General features: G+C 41.8%; 2 protein-coding genes across 2 annotated transcripts in view; one reads left to right on the plus strand and one right to left on the minus strand.

The window, feature by feature from the left end:
- LOC120028476 (chloride channel protein 2-like) overlaps positions 1-9,405 on the plus strand; it is a 119,013-nt gene extending 109,608 nt beyond the window's left edge. The window contains exon 22 of the mRNA XM_038973681.1: positions 5,166-9,405. Within this exon, the coding sequence (XP_038829609.1) occupies positions 5,166-5,375 (210 nt within the window). The 3' untranslated portion in view covers positions 5,376-9,405. The remainder of the gene's footprint in view (positions 1-5,165) is intronic.
- A 1,401-nt stretch (positions 9,406-10,806) lies between these two features.
- On the minus strand, positions 10,807-18,010 carry LOC120028267 (heat shock protein beta-7-like). Its single transcript, XM_038973441.1, has 3 exons — positions 17,574-18,010; positions 12,310-12,467; positions 10,807-11,047 (listed from the first exon to the last, which is right to left on the minus strand). The coding sequence occupies exons 1-3, from the start codon at positions 17,818-17,820 to the stop codon at positions 10,856-10,858; spliced, it is 597 nt and encodes a 198-aa protein (XP_038829369.1). The 5' UTR covers positions 17,821-18,010; the 3' UTR covers positions 10,807-10,855.
- Between the last annotated feature and the right edge of the window lie 513 nt (positions 18,011-18,523).

The following is an 18,523-nucleotide window of genomic DNA, read 5'->3' on the forward strand; positions in this document are numbered from 1 at the left end:
CAGTACAACATACTATGGGGGATTCGCTCTCTTGCGACTTTGGTTGAATGAACTAAAATCAGGCCTGACAAGGCCAATGAAAGCCCCGCCTTCCACAGGTGATAAGCGTGAGGCTCGGATTCATTCCTTCAATTTAATACCGCTTTTCACCGAGCCCAGGAACATGCGGTGTGGGGACAAACAGGTGCTGTACCTCGTTTCCCTCCTTCAGGGAACAGTAGTTGTAGTCATAACGTTACGTTCTCTTTTCAATCAACGTCGGTACAAAATACTGTGAGAAAATGGAATCCCGACCCCATCGGATTTCATTGTCCTTGTCAGGCGTGATTTTTGTTCCTTCAACCAAAGTCATGACTTTGTGTTGTACCGAAGTTGACTGACTGAAAGGGAACTGTCACCACCATCACACACAGTCAGCATTAATGAGCTCTGCTCTTTCCGGCCCTTCAATTGGTGACAGACAGCAAGACAAATTACTGGTTAATGTTCCTTGCAGTCTCTCCTCTCACTGTCTCTTGTTATTTCTCTCTTGCTCTCCCTTCACAAACAAAACAGGCAGAAGCACGCAGTCTTTGTAAATTGGCTGGAAAACAGGAGATTGTTGCTAAGCACAGTGTTGTTCCACTGGCTGACATTTAGGCCTTTTGTTTGGTGTTAGACAAGCAGACAAAAACAGCAGTGAGACGAGCTTCTCCTCGCCTCTCGTCTCGTCTCCTCGCCTTGCTTCTTCAATCAATCAATCAAATGTATTTCTAAAGCAATTTTTACATCAGCAGATATCACAAAGCGCTATACAGAAACCCAGCCTAAAACCCCAAACAGCAAGCAATGCAGATGTAGAAGCATAGTGGCTAGGAAAAACTCCCTAGAAAGGAGGAGGAACCAGGCTCTGAGGGGTGGCCAGTCCTCTTCTGGCTGTGCGGGTGGTGATTATAAAAGTACATTGCCATTTAAGGCCAGATTGTTCTTCAAATGTTCATAGATGATCAGCAGGGGCAAATGCAGCAGTACTTTCTCTGTCACACAGTACTGCTGTATTCAGCTCTCCTTATACCTCCTAATAACTAGATATACAGGGATGGCTGTGTTTGTGTGTGTTTAGAAACAGCTGTTGGCCAGACGTCTGTCATGGTTGGGGAAGGAGAGGGATGGAGTGCGTGGCATGACGTCTGATCACGGCTATTGTTAGGGGTGATAAATGTTGACTTCCATAACCATAAAATGTGGTAATTTTTACTTTATTATAGGCTTGGGCAGTATCTATATTGTCATATCTTCATACCGACCTTGTGCAATACCAGGATATTCATTAATACCTGCACTGAACACAAGGGGAGCAATTTTCGAACCCCGCTGAGCCTTTGTAAACCGAAGGTTAGAAATGCTAACAAGTACATGTCAAATCCCATAGAAAATGCTAACTAAATGCTAACAAATACTTAAGTCTCTGACCTAAAGTATTTGCAGGACAGACAACCCAGCTCATAAGGTTATACTAGTAACAAAAATATGCTATTCAGGTTTTGCTGCACAGACCAAACAAATATTAGACTGCAAGGCAAAGAACAAAGAGCATCAAAGGAGAAGATTGTGGACTACAGGAAAAGGAGGGCCCCCATTCACATCGACAGGACTGTAGTGGAGAGGGTCGAGAGTTCCTTGGTGTCCACATCACCAACAACCTATCATGGTTCAAACACATCAGGAAAGTCGTGAAGAGGGTACGGCAAAGTTTTTCCCCCTCAGGAGACTTGGCATGGGTCCCCAGATCCTCAAAGTTCTACAGCTGCACCATCGATAGCATCCTGACCGGTTGCATCATCGCCTGGTATGAAAACTGCTCGGCATCTGACCGTAAGGTGCTACAGAGGGTAGTGTGTACAGCCCAGTACATCACTGGCGCCAAGCTTCCTGCCATGCAGGACCTACAGTACCAGTCAAAATTTTGGACACACATACTCATTCTTAGTCAAATAGCCCTTACACAGGGCTGTCCTGTTGTAAAACAAATGATAGTCCCACTAAGCACAAACCAGATGGGATGGCGTATCGCTGCAGAATGCTTGGGTAGCCATGCTGGTTAAGTGTGCCTTGTATTCTAAATAAATCACTAACAGTGTCACCAGCAAAGCACCATCACACCACCTCCTCCATGCTTCACGGTGGGAACCACACAAATCAAATCAAAGTTTATTTGTCATGTGCACTGAATACAACAGGTGTAGACCTTACAGTGAAATGCTTACTTACATGCTCTAACCAATAGTGCAAAAAAGGTATTAGGTAAGGTAAGTAAAGGCATAAGGTAAGTAAAGAAATAAAAACAACAGTAAAATAACAGTAGCGAAGCTATAAAAGTAGCAAGGCTACATACAGACACCGGTTAGTCGGGCTGATTGAGGTAGTATGTACATGTAGATATGGTTAAAGTGACTATGCATATATGATGAACAGAGAGTAGCAGTAGCGTAAAAGAGGGGTTGGAGGGTGGTGGGTGGCGGGACACAAAGCAGATAGCCTGGTTAGCCAATGTGCGGGAGCACTGGTTGGTCGGGCCAATTGAGGTAGTATGTACATGAATGTATAGTTAAAGTGACTATGTATATATGATAAACAGAGAGTAGCAGCAGCGTAAAAGAGGGGTTTGGGGGGGGGGGGCACAATGCAAATAGTCATTTGATTACCTGTTCAGTAGTCTTATGGCTTGGGGGTAAAAACTGTTGAGAAGCCTTTTTGTCCTAGACTTGGCACTCCGGTACCGCTTGCCATGCGGTAGTAGAGAGAACAGTCTATGACTGGGGTGGCTGGGGTCTGACAATTTTTCGGGCCTTCCTCTGACACCTCCTGGTGTAGAGGTCCTGGATGGCAGGCAGCTTAGCCCCAGTGATGTACTGGGCCGTACGAACTAGCCTTTGTAGTGCCTTGCGGTCAGAGGCCGAGCAATTGCCGTACCAGGCTGTGATGCAACCAGTCAGGATGCAGAGATCATCCGTTCACCTACTCTGCGTCTCACAAAGACACGGTGGTTGGAACCAAAAATCTCATATTTGGACTCATCAGACCAAAGGACAGATTTCCACCTGGCTAATGCCCATTGCTCGTGTTTCGTGGCCCAAGCAAGTCTCTTCTTCTTATTGGTGTCCTTTAGTAGTGGTTTCTTTGCAGCAATTTCGACCATGAAGGTCTCCTCTGAACAGTTGATGTTGAGATGTGTCTGTTACTTGAACTCTGAAGCGTTTATTTGGGCTGCAATCTGAGGTGCAGATAACTGTAATTAACTTATTCTCTGCAGCAGAAGTAACTCTGGGTCTTCCTTTACTGTGACGGTCCTCATGAGAGCCAGTTTCATCATAGCGCTTGATAGTTTTTGCAACTGCTCTTGAAGAAACTTTTGAAGTTCTTGAAATGTTACTCATTGACTGACCTTCATGTCTTAAAGTAATGATGGACTGTCATTTCTCTTTGCTTAATCTAGCTGTTCTTGCCATAATATGGACTTGGTCTTTTACCAAATAGGGCTATCATCTGTATACCACCCCTACCTTGTCACAACACAACCGATTGGCTCAAACGCTGAACGCATTGAGGAAATAAATTCCACAAATTAACTTTTAACAAGGCACACCTGTTAATTGAAATGTATTCCAGGTGACTACCTCATGAAGCTGGTTGAGAGAATGCCAAGAGTGTGCAAAGCTGTCATCAAGGCAAAGGGTGGCTACTTTTATTGAATCTCAAATATAAAATATATTTTGAACACTTTTTTGGTTACTACATGATTCCATATGTGTTATTTCATTGTTTTGATGTCTTCACTAGTATTTAACAATGTAGAAAGTAGTCAAAATAAAGAAAAATCCTTTGACTGGTACTGTATATACTAGGCGGTGTCAGAGGAAGGCCCACAAAATTGTCAAAGACTCTGGTCACCCAAGTCATAGACTGTTCTCTCTGCTTCCGCAGGGCAAGCAGTACCGGAAAGCCAAGTCTAGGTCCAAAAGGCTCCTTAACAGCTTCTACCCCCAAGCCATAAGACTGCTGAACAATTAATAAAATGGCCAACCAGACTATTTTCATTGACACCCCCCCCTCCTTTGTTTTTACACTGCTGCTACTCGCTGTTTATTATCTATGCATAGTCACTTTACCCCTACCTACATGTACAAATTACTTCAACTAACCTGTATCCCCGCACATTGACTCGGTACCGGTACCCCCTGTATATAGCCTCATTATTATTATTATTCTATTGTGTTACTTTTTTATTTTCTTAACTGATTTGTTGGTTAAGGGTTTGTAAGTAAGCATTTCACAGTAAGGTCTACACCTGTTGTATTTGGCGCATGTGACAAATACAATTTGATTTGGGAAGCTTGATTTTGGAAGAAGCTAACCACTTAGCTAGATAACTAGCTACTAAATTAGCAAACCAAATACACAACTGCAGAGCATTTAGCACATTTTAGACACTTAATATTTATAAGATATCTAGCTGGCAAACATTTAGTTGTGAATTCCCTACTGTAACTAGATCATCTGGTGCATGCTGCACAACAGAGAGTGCCTCTTGTCGTTGTGTACTCGTAAACAAACACCACATGACGGAACAACCGGTAAGTTTCATAATGAAAAATTGTGACCAGTGAAATGAAAAACGCAATCTTTATCTCCTAACATATTGCAAAAGTTGACTGCAGGTATTTGCTTAACAAATAACTAGAAATATGCACAAAAAAGAGTAATACTTCAAAGAAATAGTTTCAACGGTATTGACTGTATTGAAAAAACATCCCGTAGCCATTTCCAAATACCCGGTATACGGCCCAAGACTACTTTATTACCATGGTAGCAGAGCCACACGCCCTATATTATCACCTGTAATATTGCCATGGTTAAACCTCACCATTCTGCTTTGGTCTACACAAAAGAGGGAAACCTATTCAGTTGTTCAACTGAATGCCTTCAACTGAAATGTGTCTTCCGCATTTAACACAACTGTCGTCTCTGATACAAAGCCTTCATTATTTTCAATCCCAAATTGACTGGTACTCCATAACTGTGACCCGTAGTCCCTAAGTGTCAAAGTGTTCAGGCTAGGGGTCTGTTTTGGATTGGGAAAGTCTCTTGGCGTTTGTTGACTGATTCTTCCTGTATTATCTCTGTAGCTGCGGAAGGCCATCGAGGGCTCTGTGGCGGTGAAGGGGGTGAAGGTGCGCCCCCCTCTGTCCAGTTTCCGGGACAGCGGCACCAGTGGCACCAGCAGCAGCAATAGCGAGAACGAAGCCACAGAGCTCCACAAGCTGTGGGACCGCCACAAGTCCATGTCCCTCCCCCGGGAGCACCTGGCCTCTGACTCTGACGAGAAGTCCCAGTGAGGGGGATGGGGACAGGGAGATGGGGACATATTTTTGGGAGAGGTATATTGGATGGGGATTGGGACAGGTAAATGTAGACAGGTATATTGCCGAGGAGGGGGGAGGAGTAGGATGAGCGTTGACCCCCCCCCCCCCACTTAGAAACCACAACCGATGCTGCAACCTCATAGCTTGGATCAATATTTAATTCTGGAATATAGAGTTCTCGCTTCCTCTCCTTGCCTTCCTTTCCATCCCTCTCTCCTTTACCCCTCCTCCCGGTGGGCCTTTGGGCCCTGCACTTACTCAACTCTTATGGAGGAGGGATTGACTCACCACAGACTGGACCCTGCTCTCCACTAGGTTTGGGGGGGCCCACAACAGAATAGATCTGTGTGTTAGGGAGGGGAGAGGAGTTAAGGTGTCACTGCTTAACAAAGTTTGTCAGAACAAAATGTATAGAATGTGGTTTGACTGTAAAAGGGATTGCATTTTCTTTTTTTGCCAACTTTGGTATTGGTGAGGAAATGTTCAAAGTTTGTTTGCATTTTGTGGACCTGTAAACGTTTCTTTCTGACCAGTCTTCCATATGCAGACGGTTCAACAGTGATAAGAAGATAGGCTTGTGTACCGGTATGGATGTGAGTGTATATTGAGTGCATGGACGTATTGGTTTGTATGTATTTACACGAAGAAGGTAGAGAAACCAACCACCTGCTTTAATTCCTTTGTGATTTGAATCTTCTTATCAGACACATTTCAGTCTTAACATTCCAGCTGTGTTCTAGTTTGTTCCCATCTGTTTTAGTGACCTGGAACTGGAAATAAGTAGCCTAGTGGTTAGAGCGTTGGGCCAGTAACCGAAAGGTCGCTGGTTCGAATACCTGAGGCAACAGGGTGAAAAGTCTATCTTTGAGCAACACTTAACCCTAATTTGCTCCAGGTGTGGCTGACCCGGTAAAACAACAACAACACATTTCCCTGCAACTATCTGTGACAATAAAATGTCAATTTTTTTCACCTTGCCTCTGTAGAGAGAACCACATACTGTTCTGGTCTCACATTGGGAGATGTCTTCACCACTCTCTCTCTGTCCTCTCCCTCTACCCCTATTCTTTTCTGTGTTACATTAGTGCTTGAGTCTGGGTGAGAGAATAGTCTACTCTATGCAAACAGATGTACAGTATGTATGTAGGTATTCTGTAGAATGGTGAAAACATGTGTTAACATTTACCTTTCAGCATGCTTCAACACACATGCTGTGCACTCCTTTAAGAAAACACGGCCTCAAAAACACACACACAGATTTTAATAAGAGCCAGTCCAAGAGAAGAGGGCTTTCTCTAGGTGTAGCTCTTAATAACCCTAACTGAGTATGTTGGGCTAGGGAGGGGGGAGGAAGAGGGAGAGTGAATGGAAGAATGAAAGATCACAGAATGAAAGCATTTTCTGTTATGTAATCTGCTGCGTTAGGGAGTTTTCTTCAATAGAACCCAGGGTAGCTTTCTGGTTGGCCAACTTCACATCCCCACTGTCCACTATCCAGTAACACTACGGTGATCAGAGTAAGGTCAGACCCAGACCACATAGAACCAGTTTAAATAATGCTGACCAGTAGCCAACTGACTGAAACTAGATATCTGAACTAACTGACCAATGATCAAACACTACAGCCCATCCATACTGACCAATTAGAAGCCGTCAGCATTACCGATCGGTGATCTATACATGAACTATGATAAAGCACTCCATTCCTACTACAGTATGATTTATCAATAGTCCTACTGATGTATAGACCTGCCTAGAGGAGGTCTGGTTATATGGTTAAGAGTCTGACCTCTTGATTTTGACTTATTCATGTATTTTCCTCACGACAGTTGCTGGCTTTTTTAATGTGCTGCATGGTTTCCTTAGTCATTTGAATGTATTTAACTATTAAGTATGTTTTGCTTGGTGATATAAGCTCCATACTGCACAAGCCCAGTGTGCAGCTTCCAATCAGATCACATACAGTTCCTTATTGAATTGTCGGGCAAAAAAAAAGTAAGTATGGCCACTACTCGTTTTCTTTCAGTCTCTCACTCGCTCATTCGCTCTCTCTCACTGATTGATTAACAGGCAGGGGTCATTTTGAGGCTTCTTTCTTCCTCTCTCCTTTGTAATGTTTGCACTGAAAGGCCTGATGCCTCTGAAAAGGACTGAGCAGAGTCACTTCCTGTGTCAAACACTCCTTCCACCTGCAATTGTTGTTATTTGGATTTTACTGTTTTCACCCAGCAATGTCATAATTTCTGCTCACATACACAAGCTCAGAGTATCTGACTGTGGTTATACACTTTCAGATTCCTTATTCAGTGCCACATTGAATAAAGCACACACACACATACACACACACACACTGACTGACATTGTTATTGCATGAATAGGTTTTAATTTCAGTGGTGAGTTCTTGCCTTGTTCACCACCACTGAAAAGAAAATACACACACACACATATACATAAACACACACACTAACATGTTCACAGACTGACATGCCCATCCTCACATGCAGAGAGAGACACTCACACACCTTGAGTGACAGCATGGCTTTGCATGAAGGAGTGCATGTGACTTTGAAGGCTGTGTTTTCATATTGTTAGAACTTTGACCAACAGAACATATGAGAAATATTCTGTTGTATATACAGGGTTGGGTAGGTTACTTTCTAAATGTAACCCTGTGTGTATATCATTTTAATGGACAATGTCAATATGCTGATGGCTATTTTGTTGAATGTTTTTATTCTCACTTATTTTGCATGTTTTCTCATTGAATTAGTTTTGATCTAGGTTTGATTGGCATTCATTCATCCAATGAGCTTTAATCATGGCTTATTTTGGAAAAGGAGATGGGCTTTTTGGGGAATGTGTGGATTTAAAACTTTGCTATAGGTTTACAGATTTAACATATTTAACATCATTGCTGTAATACATGATTGTTAATTTAAAATCTAACTGATCTACATTGCTATCTATCGAGTTGCTCTTCCTGCAACTCCTTTTTAGTTTTTGTTGCGTATTGCTCTTCCCTGTCTGATTGTTATAAAAAGGTCCAATGTTCAATGTTTTTCCAGCCTTGCAGCATGTACCCAACATTTCTACAATGTTTATATATGTAATTTGTATAATGCAAATAACACTATAAAGTAAGCAGAATGAGACCCACTACCTGAAGTAACAGGAACATTTAACCAACGTTTATAGAATGTTTAAAGGACCCACGGGTGTTCTCGTGGTCCGTATGACATCGGCATTTCACAAGTGCCTACATCATCCTGGCCCCTGCATGGTAACAGGGGTAGGATAGGTTTTCTCTGTAAATGAATGTGATAAGTTTGAGGGATAGAAATAACTACCCATGTCTCTGCATTTGATATATATACACACACACACACGGAGGATGTGTCAGTACAGTGTGCAATTATCCATAATCACCATGGCAACTCTCCGTTGTCAGTCCCCAAGCTTGCCAAAGGGACCAGCGAAAATGCACGTTTGATTTGCTTTAGTGTTTGTATTTTTCAGATGGGTTTTTCATTATTTTGTGTTTCTCTTTAGTCATTTTCTTCTTATTTTCCTTTTCCGTTGTCTATGGCATCATTTACTACAAGATAGATATTTTAGGGCAGGCACATATTTATTAATAGGTGTTAATCAAAATAGAAGAATCTGATTTGTTCGTTTTTTTATTATTTCTATTTGAATGATTAGATTATCAACTTGTGCAATAATGATTGTTCATCTCACTTTCTAACCAGATTTTAATATATGACTTGACATGAATGTAAGAACCTTATTTTTTGTGAAGAAATTGAAAAATGTTAAACAATATGTATGTAATGACACACACTGTCTGTTTGGTCCCAGGCCATTTCTGGATTCTGCTGCTTGTACTGTCTCTGTCTGACTCTGGACTGTATGATGTGTTATAGGCCCACTACGGAAACCCACTGGGGTCGAACCAGCCAGCGCTTAACAAGTCCAGTGCTATTTTTCAACAAAAAAAATAATATCAGGGATGAATAAAGAAATTTTTAACAAATGGGAGTCTGGAATCTTCCTTTACCTCACCCCTCTTTTTCTCTCATCTCTCCTCCCAGAAGCTGAAGAACAGCAACTGTTTTTTTTTCTCTTTCTGTTTTTCTATCGCTCTCTCATTCTTTCCCTCTGGAGTGTGTTTGTTGTTAAAAAAATCTGTTTTTCTGAGTGAAATGCCATCTGTACTGAAATGGGCAGATAAATGCTTAATTATAGCTAAATGGGTTAATTTGTTAAGGTGTGAAAAGTACACCTCTCTCCCTGTGGAGCCTAGCGTCTGTGTTTCAGACAGCTGTGCTGTAGAGTAGGGTGTGTTTTAAACTGCCCCGTCCCTGCTGTTCCAGATGAGATAACAGTCCCGTCTCTGACGCCTTTTGTTCTGGATTATGTCACCGTGTAGTCTGTAATCCCTGTAATCTGACCAACACTCAACACTGCAATCTGAGATGAGACCTAACACTGCCCAATCCTGTTAGAGAGAGAAACAGAGTATGTGTATGATGGAGAGAAAATGGTACAAAACAAAATGGCAAATGGTACAAAACAAAACAATTTTTTACCCATCTTCTGTAGTTTATTGGCATACAAGTAATTTGTATTGTGGTGGTGGTGCCGGTGCTAGTTTTTGATGGTGGTGCTAGTCCTTGGAACAGTTTTACACATGCTCAATACAACCACTTTCAGTTTCATCTCCTGTCCCAGGCGATGTGGACTTCATATTGATTAATAATAAATGAAGGTGTCACAGTAAAAGTCCGTCTCCCCAGATTGGCAGAGAGTAAGGAGGATACAAGGGGGGACTATTTTAACTGTGACTCATAGTCAGACAGGCAGATTGATGTAATTGCTGCTAAATAAAAAAGTGCAGAGGGCTCTATGAAGAAAGTTTCCCTGAGCAAACTAAACTCTGACTTATGACTGATACTGTGTGAGCGAGAGGCTAGGAGACGGAGAGAGGAGATGACAAGCATGGGATTTCTTTTTGCTTCTCTTAAAACTTGTCAGACCAATTATCATCCAAGATACTACTGGCTCTATGACTCTGGACAAGAATTCATTGTCAGGAAATATGCAAGAAATAGCTAGTCCCTTATTCATGAACAGAGCTCTATCTCAGGTCTACCCAGTGTGTTCAGTTTGGAGGGGGGGGGGATGTCTATCTGTATCCTGGTCTGAACTTTTCTTTGACTAGGATGTACTGTGTATGTAATAAACCAAAACCCATGTTACTTTAATATGGTACAACGTTAATGATGCATTTTCTTTGAAGATGATTCATTTATTAAATCAACAATCAACATTAACCCATAAACAAAAATAAATCAACTGAAATCAAATCATTTTTTAACGATAGTGTTTCAGTACATCACATCTCTTCTATGTATAAAACTGGAGGGTGAAAATAGAAAACCATCTGAAGTCAGTCAGAGGTGTGCCTCAGAGCGGTATGCGGGGGGTGTAGGGGGCTCCATCACCCCCATAGTGGGGATCCTCATGACACTGACCACCAGCATGCCATCAGGGGTCAGTGTGCCACTGACCGACAGGGGGTCCATGTCCTCCGGTAGCAGGGTCTTATGGGTAAACGTATCACTGACACTCCCATCCTCCAACACCTGAGAGAGAGAGGGTATGGTGAGAGAATGAGGGAGGAAGAAGGAAGAGAAATGGAAGATGGCCAGCAGAGGAGTAAAGGAGAGATTGAGAAGAGAGGTAATATAATGAGGGAAGGTCAAGGAAGGGGGGAAGGTGAGAAGAGGGGGAATAGAGGATAAATCAAGGGAAGAAGGGATGGTGAGAAGAGGGAGATGAAGGTGAGAAACAGTGAGGTCAGTACATACAGATGTATCTTTTGATCACTGTTGTCGTACCAGGAAATGCAAATTGTAGTGTACTCAAGGTTTAAAAAGGCTTCTAAAGTTTGTAACTTCCACTTAAAAATGTCAGACTTGATTTGCCCTAACAAAAAATGTATCAACCCCTAGGAAAATGTCCATTAATTATAATCCACATTATTTAAAAGTCCTGTTGCTGAAGTATTTTTTTTTCCTGCTGTGAGAATCAGGGTCAAATTAAGATGGTGGGGAGCTGAGATCAGGCAGAGAATCACAACAAACGGTTGACCAAAGAGCAGTATTTGTCTAAGCAGGGCCTTGGGGCTGCATGGTGAATGGATGAGAGGACTGGATGTAGGTTTTATTAAGTGGTTCTCTGGCCTGTTAATAAAGAGGAGCTGTGACATGGTTGCCTTACAGCCTCAGCAGCGTTTCCTCTCTCTCCACTCTGCCATTTACTACTGATTACAAACTTCTTACACCTGGCTGAGGCTGGGAGAGCAGGAGGCCTAGTGAGATTATACAGTACAGTTAATGGTCAGCTATAGCAGTAAAATACAGATGTTGTATCTCAATTTGATCATCCTGTTGTTGCAGGAATGTTCCTGCACAACAGGAAACGCAAACTCGTAGTGCATTCAAGGTTTAAGAAGGCTTCTAAAGTTTGCAATTTCCACTTTAAAATGTCAGCCTTGATTTGCCCTAGCAAAAATGTGTCAACCCTTGCAAAAAATGTCAATTAATTATAATATTCAAAACAAATCACATTTCCTGCCGGATTATTTTCCTGTTGTAGCAAACTGGCTCAAATTAAGGTATGGCATCTGTATATAGCTCTCCAATAGCCTCACCCTTCATTGGGATTCACACTTCTCCCTCATCATCCCCCAGTACACAATAACCAAACACATCATGAAACAGGACACACAATGAACACACACACATCATTGCACTTATAATTTGTACCTACAGTGTGCACACAGACACATCCTCTTTCACTAATGGGTACCCACACATACACACTATAACCTTCAGACACTCACCTTTTCAGCGTGGATGACTATGTTGTGGTTGTAGGCCATCAACACTATGTCATGAGGTTCAAACTGACTGACGTCAGCTGACATGTAGTAACTATCCCCCAACGATCTGACCACGCCCATACTGGCAGGACGACCTGTCACAGTGCCACTTGTTGGGCCTGGAGGGAAGTGCAGACAAAACAGTGAGTGGAGACATGAATATGTTGATTTATTCAATTCTTATTTTCTTGTTCTCATTAACATCACCAACTTGGGGAAGAATAAACCAGAGCAAGAGAAAATATATAAAGGAATTAAGGGAAAAAATGAGTGATTTAAAGTTAATTATCCAGTTCTTGGGGGAGGATATATTTCAGTTTTATGTAGAGACAACTGGAGAATACAGGCCATTCAAGCTCATGAGTGAGCAATGATTCTGTTTGGAACATAAAGCTAATTTAATTCCCAGAAAGAACCTGAGTGGTATACTACGAAGCAAGCTAGATCTAATCAGGCTTTTATAAAGCTAGCCAGCTTCAGGTAGCTTCGCATTCTAGGTCAGAAGGGCCGGCTCCAGTCATAAGCGACATAAGCGGTCGCTTAGGGCCCCCAGCCACTAGGGGGCCCCGAATCCCAAAAAACTCAGTTGGGGTCTCAATTTACTGTTGAGAGTTAGAATAGTAGAATACGTTAAACAAGAGTAAGTTAAACATTTGGTTGTGCGTCAGCAGTTTTTCTCTTGTTTAGTCAGTCACTGACAGTCACTCAATTAACCATGTCAGCTAACAATTTTTCGATTGGTAAATTAGTCTAGCCAGTTATCTAAACTTGTAGTAATCATGGCCGAATACCGACCGGGCACTCGGGACACGTAGCCAGGGGCCTGGCCTCCAGTGGGCTCCCATTGATTTTGTTGGTCACTCTCACTCAGATATTATTAACGTGGCATAAATCATGGCAAAATGGGTAGAATTGCAGGAAATTAGCTTTAAACTGCAAAAATGTTATCTCTGTCCCTTGGCAAAATGTGTAGAACTACTGAAAACTTGTTTAAAACTCACAAAAAACAACTACAAAATATGTAATCAGTCCTCTTCCTCAAATGAAGACTCAGACACTTCATTCAGGATAAATGGAGTTAGCCCTGAGTTATGCTGCGTTCAAAACAACTGGGAACTTGGAAATCTCCGACTTCTGACTTCAGTGCGTTCAAGACAACTGAGAACTCAGAAAGAAAAATAAACTCCAACTGGGAAAAAATATTTTTAACTGTCTCAGCCAACTCGAAATTCCAAGTCAGAAATTCTGGCATCTTTCTAGAGCTCCGCCCTGGAGCAGGTTAGCTCTGAAGGATTCGTTGCCATAGAAATGTACCTGAACAAAAGGTGAGCCACTTTCATATGACTGGGTTAACTCAGAGTTGACTAAAGTTACCTCGCTTACTCCTGAAACCTGGTACGTAGTATACCCCTCAGCACAAAATAGAGCCAAACTCAAGCCCCGTTTATCCCCGGTGCTAACCTGCGTCCTTTGTACCGGTTGTGTCCACATGATCTTACTGCCCAACTGCGGAGGTAGTCAGGCACCCATTGTGTCTGGATATCTCACAAGTGTAAACGGATCTGGACAATGAAACCATTTAAATCCTAATTATTCCGCCTAAAATCATTGACAGGTGGCACCATTAATCTATGACATCAACATGTATTAAAATAAATAAATATTATTTTGAAAGAATATCTGTCAAATAGTTATCATACAGGGAGGTACCAAAGACTTACTCATAAATGCTGTCAACTGTTTTTTTCTTTAAAAGTTTTACTTTTTACATATTCACTTTATTATTTACAACATATTTTCATTGTAAGACAGAGAAAAATGTAAAAGTTTGATATATTTCACAATATAATTTGTAATAATAATTTTGATTTGGGTTATTAGACATCCAGTAGCTACACACAGTCCATAAACAGTCTTTAAAGCCATCGTTATCATTTTGTATGTTTATGGCTCTGAGGAAGGTCCTTAGTTTTAATTTCCCTCTTTGGCATTTTAGCACCTATGAGAGTTTCACTGCCTCGACACTGTCCAACACTCAGGCAGGCCTCTTACAGCCTATTAAAGCATTTTAGCTAAGACACTGGAGACTGGTTGGAGCCCTATGGCAGACATCTCCCACTGTTCTGATTCATTATCTTCTTTGAGATGCTGCTTTTTCTACCAGAATACATGTAACTTCCACAGTCTCTAGCAGCTTCTGGGCCATTCCACAAATACAGTGCCTTTTGATATTTTAAGTACAAATTGTGCACCAATACTGCATTTTAAAAGTATGTTATATTAAATTAAATGCCCTGTAATATAAACCAATGGAACATTTTATAAATCAGATATTTTATATTAACAAAGATTTGCTAAAGTGCCAAAAATCTGCATTTTGACATGTCCCACGTCATGTTTTTCTGACTTCTAGGAAGATTTTAACCCACTTAACCCCTAACTTGTCCCCATCATTGTAAAGCTTTAGTTGTTCTTTTGCTTTGACGAAGTAATTTCTGAAGATGATTATTTATTTAATGTGATTGGTGATTCATTTACATTTGTCCCTCATTTAAAGGACAAGTTAACTTTTTTATGTAATGACATGTTATAGAAGTGTTCAGACACTTTGTTTTGAGATTTCACTTGGTTTTTAGAAACTTACCCCAAAAAACAATAGACTTCCTCAGACTCGTTCTGCAATAGGGGGCCTGTGTGTGAGCATGCCCATGTTGAAGTCAGAAGTATACATACACTTAGGTTGGAGTCATTAAAACTCATTTTTCAACACTCCACAAATTTCTTGTTAACAAACTATAGTTTTGGCAAGTCGGTTAGGACATCTACTGTGTGCATGACACAAGTACATTTTCCAACAATTGTTTACAGACAGATTATTTCACTTATAATTCACTGTATCACAATTCCAGTGGGTCAGAAGTTTACATACACTATGTTGACTGTGCCTTTAAACAGCTTGGAAAATTCCAGAAAATTATGTCATGGCTTTAGAAGCTTCTGATAGGCTAATTGACATAATTTGAGTCAATTGGTGGTGTACCAGTGGATGTCTTTCAAGGCTTACCTTCAAACTCAGTGCCTCTTTGCTTGACATCATGGGAAAATCAAAAGAAATCAGCCAAGACCTCAGAAAATAAATTGTAGACGACCACAAGTCTGGTTCATCCTTGGGAGCAATTTCCAAACGCCTGAGGGTGCCACGTTCATCTGTACAAACAATAGTACGCAAGTATAAACACCATGGGACCACGCAGCTGTCATACCGCTCAGGAAGGAGTTCTGTCTCCTAGAGATGAACGTACTTTGGTGCGAAAAGTGTAAAACAATCCCAGAACAACAGCAAAGGACCTTGTGATGATGCTGGAGGAAACCGGTACAAAAGTATCTATATCCACAGTAAAACGAGTCCTATATCAACATGACCTGAAAGGCTGCTCAGCAAGGAAGAAGCCACTGCTCCAAAACCGCCATAAAAAAGCCAGACTACGGATTGCAACTGCACATGGGGGTCAAAGATTGTACTTTTTGTAGAAATGTCCTCTGGTCTGATGAAACAAAAAGAGAACTGTTTGGCCATACTGACCATCGTTGTGTTTGGAGGAAAAAGGGGGAGGCTTGCAAGCCGAAGAACACCATCCTAACCGTGAAGCACGGGGGTGGCAAGCATCATGTTGCGGGGGTGCTTTGCTGCAGGAGGGACTGGTGCACTTCACAAAATAGATGACATCATGAGGAGGACAATTATTTGGATATATTGAAGCAACATCTCAAGACATCAGTCAGGAAGTTAAAGCTTGGTCGCAAATGGGTCTTCTAAATGGACAATGACCCCAAGCATACTTCCAAAGTTGTGGCAAAATGGCTTAAGGACAACAAAGTCAAGGTATTGGAGTGGCCATCACAACGCCCATAAAATTTGTGGGCAGAACTGAAAAAACATGTGCGAGCAAGGAGGCCAACAAACCTGACTCAGTTACACCAGCTCTGTCAGGAGGAATGGGCCAAAATTCACCCAACTTATTGTGGGAAGCTTGTGGAAGGCTACCCGAAACGTTTGACCCAATTTTAACAATTTAAAGGCAATCTTACCAAATACTAATTGAGTGTATGTAAACTTCTGACCCACTGGGAATGTGATGAAAGAAATAAATCATTCTCTCTCCTATTAGTCTGACATTTCACATTCTTAAAATAAAGTGGTGATCGATCTTAACTGACCTAAGACAGCAAATTTTACAAGGATTAAATGTCAGGAGTTTTGAAAACCGAGTTTAAATGTATTTGGCTAAGGTGTATGTAAACTTCTGACTTCAACTGTACATCACCATAATGAGAGCTCTGCCATTCCTAAAAGGCACATTTAGGTGTTTTTGGAGCCTTTGTCTATGTTTCATCCTTGGCCCCCATACTGCAGAACAAGCCTGAGGAAGTCTATCGCTGGTGTGTTACGTTTCTCAAAAGCAAGTGAAATTGCATGACAAGTGTCTGGACACTCCTATAACATGCCATTTACATTGGAAATTGAGAATTGGTAAAACAAAAAAAAAGTGATCTTGACCTTTTAACGGCGAACCCTGTTACTTGAACTGAACTTTTGTTTTAATATGGTAAAAATATATTTTTAAAGAAATATTGGACATGTAAGAGTCAACTCTCTTTCGCCATTTTGTGGTAGAAAACTGAGCGTGTTCAAAATAACTAAGTCAACCCATATTTGGATGGGCTAAAAATGATTTAACAAGTTCAATTTTTTTGTTAAGCTTGTATTCAATTGCTTCTCCCTGTTGTCCCTCAAGGGCACGTCGACAGATTTTTTTTACCTAGTCAGCTTGGAGATTTGAACCAGCAACCTTTTGGTTATTGGCCCAGCACTCTTAACTGCTCATAACCACTAGGCTAGCTTTTATCCAAGGTGCAGGAGCCTGGCCCTGGATAGCTTCTGCTCAATTTAACCACTGTTTACTGTTTTTAATTTTGCCTTTATTTAACTAGGCAAGTCAGCTAAGAACAAATTCTTATTTACAATGACAGCCTAGGAACTAGGGGTTAACTGCCTTGTTCAGGGGCAGAATGACAGATTTTTACCTTGTCAGCTCAGGAATTCAATCTAGCAACCTTTTGGTTACTGGCCCAACACTAACCACTACCTGCTGCCCCCTACCTACCATTGATGTTATTCTACCCAAACCCCCAACTCCGCCTCACCCCAACAACCCCTCACTCACCTGGGTGCCCGTAAGAGTCTTTGCAGTGTCGGCTGAAGGGTGCCAGACACAGGGGGGCCACATCCCCCTCCTCTCCAAACAGGCTTTGGGGTCCCACCCCTGCTGCCTCCAGGAAAGGCTCAAACAGGGGGACCGCCGCCCCACTACCAGACCCCTCTGACCGGTAGGTGCTGGAACTGCTGTAGCAGGCTGACGAGCGGAACGAGGAAGAGGAGGAACGGCTGGATGAAGAGCTGGTCAGAGCCATGGTGAGAATTGGTGTCTAAAACACACATACACACACACACACACACACACACACACACACACACACTGAAACTACAACTCACTCAGTGAGATTATTTTACTACTAAATTGTTGACAACACACCAAGACAAAGCTGGTGGCTCTGTTGTTCTTTAGAATCAGCCCAGATACTCTTCAGAAGTCAGTAATCCCTTTTTCCACTGCACACACACTGACACTGAGCTCTCTGCTGTCTCTCTGGGTGTAATTTAACAAAGTCCCAAAGCATTCTGGGAAAGTGGCATGCTATGGCCCCAACGTGTAGTCCTCTTTTCTCCTTACAAGGTGGTGTGTCCAGTGATGGTAGCCAGGAATAACGGTAAAAGAGATAAGATGTGTGCTCCTCACGCATGCAAGTTTATATATATATATATACACACACACACACACACACACACACACACACACACACACACACACACACACACACACACACACACACACACACACACACACACACACACACACACACACACACACACACACACACACACACACACACACACACACACACACACCTAAAGTAACATAGAGATTACTGAGCCAAGGGGTGCACTCAGAGATGTTTTAGGTATGCGGTCAGAGATAACAGAATGAGAACAACAGGTTGAGAAGGTTGTGCGAACGTTGTTTTTTTAAACTGTCTGACCATCATTTGACTGTCG

This window comes from Salvelinus namaycush, chromosome 34 (genome assembly GCF_016432855.1).
Source record: "Salvelinus namaycush isolate Seneca chromosome 34, SaNama_1.0, whole genome shotgun sequence".
NCBI classification, from domain to species: Eukaryota; Metazoa; Chordata; class Actinopteri; order Salmoniformes; family Salmonidae; genus Salvelinus; species Salvelinus namaycush.

Excerpts from the sequence above, each read along its gene's own strand:
- LOC120028267 (XM_038973441.1), bottom strand. The coding sequence starts at position 17,820 with ATGGCTCTGACCAGCTCTTCATCCAGCCGTTCCTCCTCTTCCTCGTTC. Across the intron at positions 12,468-17,573 it reads AGACTCTTACGGGCACCCAG|GCCCAACAAGTGGCACTGTG; the intron begins GTGAGTGAGGGG and ends ACTTCCCTCCAG. Across the intron at positions 11,048-12,309 it reads TAGTCATCCACGCTGAAAAG|GTGTTGGAGGATGGGAGTGT; the intron begins GTGAGTGTCTGA and ends TCTCTCTCTCAG.